This window comes from Mus caroli, chromosome 15 (genome assembly GCF_900094665.2).
Source record: "Mus caroli chromosome 15, CAROLI_EIJ_v1.1, whole genome shotgun sequence".
Taxonomy (NCBI): Eukaryota; Metazoa; Chordata; class Mammalia; order Rodentia; family Muridae; genus Mus; species Mus caroli.
In genome coordinates, this window is record NC_034584.1 from 91,819,850 (window position 1) to 91,833,323 (window position 13,474).

Genomic DNA, 13,474 nt, shown 5'->3' on the forward strand with positions numbered 1-13,474 from the left:
TATGCAGATCTCTGGGCCGTTCCCTCAGCAAGCGAGGTCTGGACCAGTGATAGGATGCGCTGTCCAGTAAGCTGCCCAGGTCAGCTGGGATGCAAGTGGTCTAAGGGCCACATGCTGAGAGTGCTATTCTACAAGGGCCACTTGTCTGCTACATAATGATGACACCGCCTGCCTATGGCGATTTGTGGTAAAGAATTTTGCTTCTGTAGGATAAAGTCGCAGGCTGTGTGCTAGCTCCTTGGGAAAGTGATTGTCACACGTGTCCCTAGGGACTCAAGAGTTCTGCTGCTCTTGGTGATTTTCCCCCTGAGGGCGTGCCTCTCCTTCTTTCCCTGAACAGGGCGGGTTGCACACAGTGGCCGTGATGAATGTGGGGGCCCCAGCTGCTGGCATGAATGCCGCTGTTCGCTCTACCGTGAGGATTGGCCTTATCCAGGGCAACCGGGTGCTGGTCGTACATGATGGCTTTGAGGGTCTGGCCAAAGGTCAGGTACGGAAACACAAGGGAGACATACACACACAGTATGGGGCCACGGCAGTTCAGCTTGGGAGTGGCCAGTCCATCGTCTCTGCTTCCTCGACACCCTAACTTCTCTCCAGGGAGCATAGTGAATTTGTGAGTGATAAAAGATAGGAACTCTGAAACAAACCTTGCCAAACATCACACCTTATTATTTCTTTGCCCCAGAGCTCAGCACAGCATCCACCGTCTTAGGTGTTTAATATTCCTGAATGAGTGAGAAGGAGGAAGAAGTTCAGTGCAGGGGACAGACCAGGGTCTGGGTCACCTTCCCACCTAGGGGAACTCTGAAGCATCAGAGCCCAAGAAGTGGCCTTAGTCACGCATGGGCTTCCTGGCGCTCTGGTCATGGTGCAGAGCTGTATCCCTTTCCCTGCAGATTGAGGAGGCTGGCTGGAGCTATGTTGGAGGCTGGACTGGTCAAGGTGGTTCCAAACTTGGTACTAAAAGGTAAACGGTTTGTGGGAGCACCCGGTCCCAGTTACCCCATCAAGATGCTTTTGAATGTGGGCATCAACCCATTGTATTAGGGCCTATGTCTACTGCTCTTTAAACTCATAGCATCTTCAGTCTGGATGGAGAAGCCCAACCGCACATCATGTAGCAGATCTGACCACTTAAAAGGTCTTCTGTGTACTCTAGAATGTGTGAGAGTGTGGGGAGAACAGGTCACGGGCCCAGGCACTAGAAAGAGCACTTTCTAGTTCTCTTGTTGTTGTTGTTGTTGTTGTTGATGTTCTGTTGATTTTTCGGGAAAGGCTTCCTCTGGGCAGCTCTGGCTATCCTGGAACTCACTCTCCCGACCAGGCTGGCCTCGAATTCAAGAGACCCACCTGCCTCTGCCTCCCGAGTACTGGGATTAAAGGTGTGCGTGCGCCACCACTGCCCGGCTTCAGTTTCTAATTCTTAACTTTCCACTCCTTCCATCTTGCTTCCATCCTTCCCGATTTCCTGTCCCCTGCCACTGGTCAACCAGGACTCTCCCCAAGAAGAACCTGGAACAGATCAGTGCCAACATAACCAAGTTTAACATCCAGGGCCTTGTCATCATTGGGGGCTTTGAGGTGAGTGTCCCAGCATTTCCTCCTCTCTCCCTCCCGCCTCCCTCCCTTCTCACATCTGCCCCTGCTGCTCTCTCTCTAGGCTTACACAGGGGGCTTGGAGCTGATGGAGGGCAGGAAGCAGTTTGATGAGCTCTGCATCCCGTTTGTGGTCATTCCGGCCACGGTTTCCAATAACGTCCCTGGGTCAGACTTCAGCATCGGGGCTGACACAGCACTGAACACCATCTGCACGGTGAGTGCCTGCCACCTCCCATTTCCGTCAGCCCAGATTGTTGCCCTGGTCCTAGAAAGCGAACCTCTTTCTTTAAGTAAATAGCAGTGTTTGAGCACATCTCTGCCCAGCCCAGACATCTGTGCTGGATTCTTGCCACCTAGAAATATATCATTGCTATCCAAGAGCCCTTTTGTTTTGTCCTCTGAGGTGATATAGTTTGATACCCCTATTCTTAGCAGCACTAACGACAGAGCAGCTTTTTCCCCAGGAGAGAAGTTCTACAATGCAGTGCCCTCTCCGAATGCAGGCGCGTGATGAGGCTCAGGGCTCTCACCGGCCTGGGATATAGCTCTGGAGTTGAATTAAAGAAAAAAGCTGAAGAAGAAAGATGAGACTTCTGACCCTGTCTTCCCACGGCCCATTGTCTTTACAGACTTGTGACCGGATTAAGCAGTCTGCAGCAGGCACCAAACGTCGGGTGTTTATCATCGAGACTATGGGTGGCTACTGTGGCTACCTGGCCACCATGGCAGGGCTGGCCGCTGGGGCTGATGCTGCCTACATTTTTGAGGAGCCCTTCACCATTCGAGATCTCCAGGTAGCTGGCTGCCAGAGCCTGCTAGGTGTCTCTCTCCCATTCTAGCCTATCTCCTGAGCCGTCCTTTAGCAACCGGAGCCATGAGAGTCAATGGGGAGTTTGGAGCTCAAGGGCCCAGCCCTGGAAAGACTACAAGGGCTCCTCACAGGTGCTCTCCAGCAGTCTCACATACATGGGCATAGCTACTATTATGGGATGGGAGCGTGCTGTTAAGTCCTTTGATGGAGTTTGTACTTTATCTTCACAACAGGCATCCAAAGCTATTGTTTCCGTACTGCAGGTGAGAAAGGTTTAGAGGGTTTAAAACTCTTAAGAGAGCAGGAAGTTTAAATGTTTGAGGAATCCATGGTGTCTTCTCAGATTTCTCTTGATGCCACTGCAGTTCCGAGGGAAATATCTCTGACTCTGAGCAAGACTCAGCTCGTATCTCACAGAGAGGGTCAGATGGTCCTGATTTTCCTGTTTTGAGTTCAGTGGAGGAGAGGAAAGCTACAAAGTAGAGATCTGGCAGCCAGTTGGGGGAACTCCCAGCTCAGGGCCCTGGCCAGTCCTTGCCAAGGGCAGAGAGTAGAATTCTTTATCTGCCCACCTCAAAGCTTCAGTGAGGGTACATCCTTAACAGCTGAACCACCGATGTACACACGACCCACCCGTGCCAGCAGTGGGCTCTGAGGGAGGGGGGCAGAGAGGCAGGAGAGGGCGGGGCTGAAACGTACAACCAGGGAAGCTTCTCTGATGCTTCCTCTCAGATCTGCCTGGCTCAGCAGCACTAAACTTCTTAAGAGACATAGACCCAGTTTAAACACTGGCGTGGGCGCGCCCCCACCCCCAGGTTTGATGTGGAAGAGGGGCAGGGTGTTTGTCCACCTTGAGCAATCCCAGCTAAGCCTGGGGTTTCTTTTCCCGTCCAGGTGAATGTTGAACATCTGGTGCAGAAGATGAAAACAACTGTGAAGAGAGGCCTGGTGCTGAGGTAGCTCAGGGTGGCTCCGGGACAGTGCTCCCAGTTAGAAGAGACTAGGCAGGGTGGCCTAGGCTGTGGGTCCCTCAAATGGCTGGGAACCTGAGGGATTTGATGTAAGGGAGAGGAGTGAAACAGCCTGTCCTCTGAACCTTGGGAGGAGATAAAACAGCTTTTGAAAGCAAAGGGCAGAGAGGAAGGATGGGCCCCCAGGCTTCTGGCTTCCCTGGGGGAGGAGGGATGGACCCCCAGGCTTCTGGCTTCCCTGGGGGAGGAGGGATGGGCCCCCAGGCTTCTGGCTTCCCTGAGGGGAGGAGGGATGGACCCCCAGGCTTCTGGCTTCCCTGGGGGAGGAGGGATGGACCCCCAGGCTTCTGGCTTCCCTGNGGACCCCCAGGCTTCTGGCTTCCCTGGGGGAGGAGGGATGGACCCCCAGGCTTCTGGCTTCCCTGGGGGAGGAGGGATGGACCCCCAGGCTTCTGTTTCCCTGGCAGGAATGAGAAATGCAATGAGAACTACACTACTGACTTCATTTTCAACCTGTACTCTGAGGAGGGGAAGGGCATCTTTGACAGCAGGAAGAACGTGCTTGGCCACATGCAGCAGGTAACAGCCCGAGGTGACAGTCACCAGAGCCCCCAACAGCCAAGGAGCTCCCAGCCCGAGATGACAGTCACCAGAGCCCCCAACAGCCAAGGAGCTCCCACTGGATAGCTCCAGCTACTTCACGGTTGCTGTGGAACAAGGTTGGGTCATCACATCACAACAACCGTTTCTTAGACACAACTTGTCTCAGCCACTGTCCCATTGCTGTGAGGAAACTCCAATGACCAAGGCAACTCTTACAAAAGAAAGCATTTAATTAGGGGCTTGCTTGCACTTTCAGGCTTAGTCCATTATCATCACAGCAGGGAACATGGCTGCACATATGACAGCAGGCGAGTCATGTCTGGAGTGGTAGTTGAGAGCTACATCCTAGTCCACAGGCTGAGAGAGAGACTCTAAGCCTGGCTTGGGCGTTAGGAAACCTCAGAGCCCACCCACTGTGACAGACTTCCCCTAACAAGGCCCCACCTTCTAATCCTTGTAACCCTTTCTAATAGTGCTACTCTCCGGTGGTGGAGCATTCAAATACATGAGCCGATGACAGCCATTCTTACTCAAACCGATCTGCAGCCCTAGAGATGGGATCCATTCTCTTCGCTTAGGATACAGTTCCTCGACCTTGGCGTCACAGCCACTGGGCGTGTTAGTTCTTAGCTCTGTGCTCTGCAGGAGCTTGGCATCACCTACTGTAGGTCAGCCAGCTATACCTCCCTGTCTATGCTAACAAAACACCTCTGAAGACACTCACACGTCCCCCAGGGAATCTCTAGTTGAGAACCCGGGATTCTGATGAGGAAGATGGAGTCCAGGGAGAAAAACATTCTCAACACCACTTACCACATGAGATTAGCGCCAAGTGTGCCTACTTAAGATGGTTTTCCTACCGCTACCTTCCCCTGTCATCACAAGCCTGAGGACCGAGTGTAGGCACTTGTTCGTTTCGGCTCCCCTCTCCACTAGCTGGGCTTCAGGAGAGAGGCCTCTTATTGGGTGGTACCAGTTTCAGATGGCCCAAGCTCATGCCTCTTAACCACCAACATTCCTCTTACCCACAAAGAATTCCCAGTGTCTCGGGTTGAGGGAAGGTGCAGCTTCTGTGGAAACAGAGTGTTATTGGATGGATGGCTATGTATGCACGTATGTATGCACGTATGTACGTATATACGTATGTACACACACACAAACACACTCCTATGTCCTTTTCCACCCCCCTCCTACTTCTCCACCTGCTTCCTCTCAGTTCATAGAAAAACTGACAGACTATTCTGAGGTCCTCCCTGGAACAGCTAGGTTGAGTTCCAGAGGACATTTCTGTATCAGTGATGATGGTGACTGCCAAGCTGCCACAGGAACAAGCAGACAGACTGAAATGGGATCTGGCACCCGTGGAGTGAGGAGAGCCATGTGATTACCATGTCCTTTAACTGACTGCTGTCCCTGCGTTTGATCACAGGCCAGCTCCCCTCGGGTCCCTTCAGTGTCTCAGAGTGTCCTTCCATGGTCTGACTTCCGTCCTGTAAACCCAAGGCCCATTCTTTTTTGCATATCTAGACATCTGTACTTCATCAGGATCCTGTCCTCTGAGTTTTCTGATTTTTCTCTCCCTCAGGGTGGAAGCCCAACTCCCTTTGACAGGAATTTTGCCACTAAGATGGGTGCTAAGGCTATGAACTGGATGTCTGGGAAAATCAAGGAGAGTTATCGTAATGGTATGTGGGGCAGGAGGGTGAGCCCCCTCCCTCTCCAGAGGTCCACTCCTCAGCTGAGAGAGTAACTGACTGTCCTTTATTCCAGGACGGATCTTTGCCAACACCCCTGACTCGGGCTGCGTTCTGGGGATGCGTAAGAGGGCCCTGGTCTTTCAGCCAGTGACTGAGCTGAAGGACCAGACAGATTTCGAGTAAGTCATTCTTACATTCTAGAACCGCCTTCTCCCTTCTGCTCCCTGCCAACCCTACTTTCCATGGCCTGTTAATAGTCTCCAGTGTTTTCCTTTGGGTAGTACCACCTTGGGTACTCCAGCTGCTTTTGCCCACCTTCTTCCCATAGGCCTTTGGCAGAACTTCACTGGGGGACAGCAACATCACCTCTCCATTACTTCATTTCTCTGTAGGCACCGAATCCCCAAAGAACAGTGGTGGCTGAAGCTGAGGCCAATCCTCAAAATCCTAGCCAAGTATGAGATAGATCTGGACACCTCTGACCACGCCCACCTGGAGCACATTTCAAGGAAGCGGTCTGGAGAAGCTGCTGTCTAGACCTCTTAGGAGTGAGGGGGAAAGATCACGTGATCATGGTCATCTCACACCCTGGTAGATCTAAGTCCATGGCTTCTCAGTGTTCTAGCCCAGCCTCTCCCCTTCTAGGTTTCCCTGTACTCCATGCCTGCAACCAGGATCAGCTGTGGCCAGGAGCTGGAGGAGGGGTGGCGAGTGACTCTCCTAGGTGGCTGTCCTTCCTTCCTTCCACTCCAGCTTCATCGGTCACACAGGCTGGGTCTCTCTAGTGCTACCGCTAGATTTCAGCTACTCAAGAGTTTTCCTAAAAATAAGCTTTATTTATTTCTTTGTGATAACAAAGAGTCTTAGGTCCCTTTACTTGTACCACAGTGATGAAGTGTAACTACACTAATAAATGCCAGCTGGCCACTGTGTTTTGGGCGCTCTTGTTATTATCTCCCGACGGGGACTGTGACATCAGCCCTGTGTCCCTCCCTGGAGAGCAGCATTCATGACTGTCCTGTGCACTTCTACTTGCTGCTCCCTTCGGTGTACCCAGAACACAGGGGACTGACCCTCAGCTTCCTCTCCCACTAGTCCCTCTATCGTATGTGCCTGTCTCCGAGCACAAAGTGATGGTTTATTTCTTGGTCACATACCCATTACCCAGTCTCACTTTTCCTAGCCATCTCACAATCTCCGCTCAAATCAGCATGATTCTGACAGATCCTTTGAGGGGAAGACATGAGCATTTTGTAAATAAGGAGAGCAGAGACACTGGTGCTAAACCTGTGTTGGTTGGAATACATGTTTCGGAAGGATGTCAGCTCGCACTTAGCTGAGATCTGTCTTCTGTTCCACAACAGAAGCTGCATCCTCTTTACGGAAGGATGGGCTTCCTGCAGTTGGGCTTCAGGCTTGGGACTACAATCTGCACCCCAGGTGGACAGGAGCATGCCCTGTTTGTAATTTGAGGTGAAGACTAGTCACAGCAGACTGTGACTCTCAGTTGCACATAAGCCTATTCCTTCCTCCATACAGCCTCCTTCTTCCCTGCTGAAGCAGGAAGGACACTGAGAGTCTTGGAACAGGGACCTGGCTGTCTGAGGTACTTTTTCTAAACGGGCTGTTGCCAGAGTCTGAGTTAGTGCTCACTGGCATTCTTGAAAGGCCAGAGAAATGAACATTAAACACCAAGGGCTGTGCCAGGCATCCTACACGTTACCATTGAATCTCCAAAACAGCTTCATGGAGGGAGTGCTGACAACCCTCTTCAGAGATGAGGACACCGTCTAGATTTTAGAGCCTCACAAACCTGGGAGTCAAACTGATCATATGTTTTAAGCCAGGTATGGTGGCACCTTTAATCCCAATACTCAGGAGGCAGAAGCAGGTGGATCTCTATGAGTTCGAGGCCAGCCTGGTCTACATATTGAGTTCCAGTCAAGCTGATCTTGAAGCCATTCTGCTCCTCACACACTACCCAAGCCCGACCAACTACACAGACTAGAAGGAAACAGGGGAGGGGGTACGGGGAGGGGGGTTCACTGACAGTCAGGAAAAATGACACTTCACAAAGAGCAGTATTCTAGGATCACAAAAAGATCTGAAAACAAGGGCTGAAGAGATGGCTCAGTGGTTAAGAGCACTGACTGCTCTTCCAAAGGTCCTGAGTTCAAATCCCAGCAACTACATGGTGGCTCACAACCACCTGTCATGAAATCTGACGCCCTCTTCTGGTGTGTCTGAAGACAGCTACAGAGTACTTGGATATAATAATAAATAAACCTTTAGGCTGTAGCAAGCAACCTTCATTCCCAGCAGCCACATGATGGCTTACAACCATCAGTACAGCTACAGTGTACTCATATACATAAAATAAATAAATCCTAAAAAAAAAAAAAAAAAAAAAAGGAACAGGCCAATCCTCAAAAATTAAAAAAAAAAAAAAAATCTGAATTCTGAAAACAAATGTAAACAACGACCACTAGGAAGAAAAACAACCTACTAAGTACATTCCCAAAGTCAAAGGCCGGTGAGACTGTGTCTGCTGGATGCATTACTAGCTACTTCCTGTCATTAGGAAGCAACTGAGAAACATGGAACCCATGCAGACAAGACGTCTTGTTCCCAAGTACCCAAGTGTCAACAGTGAGAAAGGAAAGGGCATCTTCTGTGATTCCCAAGCACGATCAAGAGCAGACTGCGCCTGGCTGCCTTTCAGAATGGCAGTGCCAAGTTCCATTCTGAACAATTCAGTCTTGGCGGGTAGAGCTGGGCTTTAGCATTTAATTTCCCTGTTAGGCTAAGAGGAGCTGCCTACAGTACTGAATCTCAGCCTTGGAGACTCGACTTGTAGCATCTCTCTTATCTGGGGTAGGGGACTCTGGGAAGTGGAGGCTTTCTGTGCACTGTGCCCTGGGGTAGGGGACTCTGAGGGAAGTGGAGGCTTTCTGTACACTGTGCCTGGGGTAGGGGACTCAGGGAAGTGGAGGCTTTCTGTACACTGTGCCTGGGGTAGGGGACTCAGGGAAGTGGAGGCTTTCTGTGCACTATGCCCTCACTCTCCTGATCACTCATGTCCACAATCACTTGTGGGGAGGAGAAGGAAAGGCTGAAAGAGCCCAGCAATTTCTTATAAATGGGCAGAAGGGGATGCAGGGAAAAGTAGAAACTGGAAGTGGCCAAATTTGCTTTTAGAATTATTTATTTATTCTTTTTTCAAATGGGCAAACCCCAGCAACAGAAAGAACAAAAGCAGGCACACGTTTTTGAGTTAGCTGCGTCAGAAGGTTCTATTCATTTGGGTGTAGTCTCCAGCCAGCTTTTTAAAAAGTGCTTTCCAACTTGCATACAGATCACTTAAGGTCAAAACCAACTTCATCTAGTTTAAGAACACGAAAAAGAGGAGCTTTGTTCACAGAAATGGGTCTTTTTAGGGTAGGCAGGCCAGTTCCAAAAAACCCCTTTTGTATTCTGTCCCCAGCTCCACTTACCCCACCATTTTCTATAGCTCAATAAAAAAGCAAAGGTTCCAAGAGAGTAGGAAAAAAACAAAAACCAAAACAAACAAAACCAAAATTGCAAACTCGTAAGGAATGAAGCTCTGTGGAAAGGGCAGTGAGGCCCCCCCCCGCCCCCCCACCCCTACTAGAGAGACCTTTATCCGAGGTGCGGGATGCTGGGATGCTCCCTCAGCTCATTGGTGCACAGGACTTTTCAGGGAAAGAGCCACATTAGAAGGATGGCCTGGTAATTCTGGGACTGCTGGGAAGTAGTGTCTCTTTTTAAGGGGAACAGCCAGATATCTGGGTGAAGTCCCAACTACTGGATGACTAGCCCCTGGGTACCATATGGAAGTGCTCCTGAATGCCAAATTCTGCATCTACACCGCACCTGGAGTTCAAGCACTCATCCTTGGAACATAATTCTTGTTAACTGGGGGTATTAATTTGTTAGCTGTCACATCAACTAGAAATTTTCAGAAGGAACTCTGTCACCGTGCTACACCACGGCCCCAAAGGGAACTGTACACTCTAAGAACATGACATCTTCCTAGGAAAGGGGGTTACACTGGTGACTGAGGGATCTGGGGAGACTTCTTTTGCAGGGCTGAATATAAAAAAGCAACTAAGCAATAACACGGCAAACAAGTGAGGTAAATGTTTTTGGTTTGGTTGCTTGGGATGGGAGGGGAGGCGATGCATACGTCACTGTTATGTGTCGCCTCAAATCTCGAAACCACACAGCAGGAACACCTTCTTTTCTGTGTTCACAACAAAGAGACAGGATGGCAAGGAAGCCTCACCCACAGCCGTCCGCATGACGGCAGCAATGCCTCCTCCAGGCTACTCCAAGAGTAACAGGTAGTCCTTCAAAGACACTGGCAGTGGGAGACCCTTCACTGCATCGGGCAGGTACTGGAGACCGAGGCTACGGCGCACAGCGTAGCGGGCGAGGGTTTTAAGCGTCCCTGGTGCTGAGCACAACACAGTCAGTTTTTCACACAGCTGCTGGTCTTTGGTCACTTCTCGGGGCATGATGCCGTTTTTCCTTAATTCAAACTGTCCAACAGCTCTATGGAGGAGCTCAAAGCAGGAGTCTTCTTTTTCTGTTCCAAGTCCTCTCACTAGCAGAGCCACCAGGCGGGAGATGGGTGTCTGGCCTTTTAAGTTGATGACTCTGACCTCAGCACCATAATCAAGAAGGATGCTGACACTCTCAAGATTTCCCTTCATGGCAGCCCAGCTGAGCGGCGTATCATTGTTGTAATCCAGGGCATTGACCGAGGCTCCGCTCTCCAGGAGAGCCCGCACACACTCAGCATTGTTCTTAAAGGCTGCCCAGTGAAGCGGGGTGTCTCTGTTGCCATCCAGTGCATTGGGGTTTGCCCCATACTCCAGTAGGACCTCCACACAAGCCTCATCTTTCTCTGCTGCATAATGGAGGGCCGTTCGGTTGTAACCATCCAGGGCATTGACCTGCAGAAAGGAAGGAACTATTTTACACTGGGCAGGGCACTAGGAGAAGGAAGAGGCTGTCAGAGAGTCCTGTGCTTATTCTCCCACCGCCTGTGTCATGCAATGCTCTCAATAATGTGGGAAGTGGTGAGCAAGATGAGATGAGGGATGCAGAAAACGGTCTGACCTCAGACAGTTATCAGGCTAACCGGTGCCCACCTCTCTGCTTATGAGCATCGCTGCCCTGGGCAGGGAAGAGGAGGGAAGGATGAAGTCCTGGTCTGCACTACTGCTCTGAGTATTACTCAGCATTATTTTACCCTGACACTTATCGTGTGATTAATGGAAACCAGGAGGAAAAATAATGACGACAGAACTCAGTTCTTTCACTTTGTTGTGCTTTTAACCTACAGAGACTCAGATAACCTCACTGGCAGGAAGGGCACAAACTTGCAGTGCTGGGATAGCAGCTGCCTCAGTCAAACTATCATCATCTCGAAGTTCTAGTTTACACAGGGCCTAAGATGCTCTTCACACCCCGTGTCTTAGTTTGGGTTTCCATGGCTGTGAAGAGATGCCATGACCAAGGGAACTCATTCACAGCGTCAGAGTTTCAGTCCATTATCATGGTGGAAGCACCATGGCGATGTCCAGGCAGACATGGTGCTGATGGTGCTGGGGAAGGAAGGAGCTGTGAGTTCTACATCTTGATGCACAGGCAGAAGAAGGAGACTGCTGCGCTTTATACTAAACATAGTCTGAACATTTATGGACCCTCAAGGCCCACCCACACAGAGATGGACTTCCTCCAGCAAGGCCACACCTTCTAATAATGCCGCTCTCTCTGAGTCAAGCATTCAGATGCACGAGTCTAAGGGGGCCAAACCTATTCAAGCTACCACATTCCACTCCCTGGCCCCCATATAGGCTTGTACCCATAACACAATGCAATATGCATTTACCCCAACTTCAAAGTCCCCATAGTCTATCACAGTCTCAGCAATGTTTAAAATTAAAAGTCTAAAGTTCAAAGTATGTTCTGAGATTCATGCAATCTCTTAACTGTCTGAAGACAATTACAGTGTATTTAGTTATTTATTTAGTTAATTTTTCCGAGACAGGGTTTCTTTGTGTAGACTGTCTGTCTTGGAACTCACTCTGTAGATCCGGTTGGCCTCAAACTCAGAAATCCACCTGCCTCTGCCTCTCAAGTGCTGGGATTAAAGGTGTGTGTCACCACTGCCTGGCCAGTGTACTTATTTATAATAATAAATAAATCTTTGGGCCAGAGAGAGCAGAGACTGGGCGTGCAGGGTTGATCAGAGTAAGCAGAGGTCCTAAATTCAATTCCCAACAACCAGATGAAGGTTCACAACCACCTATACAGCTACAGTATACTTTATACATAAATAAATAAATCTTTAAAAAACTTTCACCTCAGAGATGCTGGTCTCTTAATCACCACTAATCTCTTACTTCTAGCTAACTAGCATCAGCTGTCCCAGTAACCCCTTCTACTCTTGACTCTAAACCCAGAGCCACATTGCCAAAGCTGCCGAGTTCTGCTGCTTTGCTGGGGGCTGGAACACGACCCCCTTTTTCTGTTACATTGTCACCAGCTTTCTCTTTTCTAGCTCCTTCAGCTTGGCTGTCCTGGACTGACCCTGGATCTGTAGACTGACCTTGAACTCGGAGATCTGCTGGCCTCTGTCTCCAGTGTTGAGATTTCTATAAGCTTTTCCTTTTCACAGGATGAAGTTTAGCTTGGTGGGATCTTGTCCCAAGGTCACCACTCCCTTAATTCCATTTGATATCTTTAACCTATTAATCTCCTTGAACACAAGATTTAGCTCCATCACACTTCCTGGTGTCCTTCTAATCCTCAAACTACACATTTTCTTTTTTTCTTTTCTAAGCTTGCTACATTTCATGAAAATGTTCTTCAGAGGACCGAGCCACAGAGCCACACGCTTCCATGCTGAGGTTAGGCCGTTTTGAAAATAAATCTCTCCACTTTAGCCTCAGACTCTTCCAGACAAGGGCAAAAGAGGCCACAGTCTTCACCAAATTATCATAAGAACGCTCCCTAGGCCACACACTAAAACTTTTCTCCTCTGAAACCCCTTGAGCCAAGCCCTCATAGTTCAAGTCACCCTCAGTACAACTGCTTGCCTTGATCTTACTGGGATGGCTCATTAAGACACCATCACACTTTCCACTGCTTTCCTAGTCCACATTCTTCCAAACAAAAGCATGGTCAGGCCTAATCTCAGCAATATCCCAGTTTCTGGCACCAACTCCTGTCTCAGTTTGGGTTTCCACTGCTGTGAAGAGATACAAGGAAACTTTCATAAAGGAAACTCTTTAATTGGGGCTGGCTTATAATTTCAGAGGTTTAGTACATCATCATGGCAGGAAGCATGGCAGCATCCAGGTAGACATGGTGCTAGAGGAGCTGAGAGTTCTACATCTTGATCCACAGGCAGCAGCAGGAGACTACTGTGTTTTATACTAACCTAGCTTGAACATATGAGACCTCAAAGCCCTCCTACACAGAGACATATTTCCTCTAACAAGGCCACACCTCCTAATAATGTCACTCCCCATGGCCAAGCATTCAAACACAAGAATCTCTGGGGCCACACCTACTCACACCATCACACACCTACTCACACCATCACACACCTACTCACACCATCACACACCTACTCACACCATCACACACCTACTCACACCATCACACACCTACTCGCACCATCACACACCTACTCACACACCTACTCGCACCATCACACACCTACTCACACACCTACTCGCACCATCACACACCTA

The 13,474-nt window shown here is 49.7% G+C and overlaps 2 protein-coding genes across 11 annotated transcripts in view; one reads left to right on the forward strand and one right to left on the reverse strand.

The window, feature by feature from the left end:
• The window catches only part of Pfkm (phosphofructokinase, muscle), a 38,974-nt gene extending 32,354 nt beyond the window's left edge, over positions 1-6,620 (forward strand). Inside the window, exons 15-24 of one of the 2 annotated variants that reach the window (XM_029469609.1) lie at positions 341-490; positions 900-970; positions 1,497-1,584; positions 1,664-1,816; positions 2,232-2,396; positions 3,308-3,369; positions 3,852-3,963; positions 5,573-5,672; positions 5,758-5,863; positions 6,077-6,620. In XM_029469609.1, the coding sequence (XP_029325469.1) occupies positions 341-490; positions 900-970; positions 1,497-1,584; positions 1,664-1,816; positions 2,232-2,396; positions 3,308-3,369; positions 3,852-3,963; positions 5,573-5,672; positions 5,758-5,863; positions 6,077-6,221 (1,152 nt within the window). In that variant the 3' untranslated portion in view covers positions 6,222-6,620. The remainder of the gene's footprint in view (positions 1-340; positions 491-899; positions 971-1,496; positions 1,585-1,663; positions 1,817-2,231; positions 2,397-3,307; positions 3,370-3,851; positions 3,964-5,572; positions 5,673-5,757; positions 5,864-6,076) is intronic. The other variant, XM_021183835.2, reaches the window with a different exon arrangement.
• A 2,251-nt stretch (positions 6,621-8,871) lies between these two features.
• Asb8 (ankyrin repeat and SOCS box containing 8) overlaps positions 8,872-13,474 on the reverse strand; it is a 31,417-nt gene continuing 26,814 nt past the window's right edge. For 5 of the 9 annotated variants that reach the window (XM_021183207.1, XM_021183204.1, XM_021183201.1 and 2 more), the window contains one exon: positions 10,031-10,663. In XM_021183207.1, coding sequence (XP_021038866.1) covers positions 10,031-10,663 — 633 coding nt within the window. Of the gene's footprint in view, positions 10,664-13,474 lie in introns of all 9 variants that reach the window. The other 4 variants (XM_021183206.1, XM_021183200.2, XM_021183205.1 and 1 more) reach the window with 2 other exon arrangements.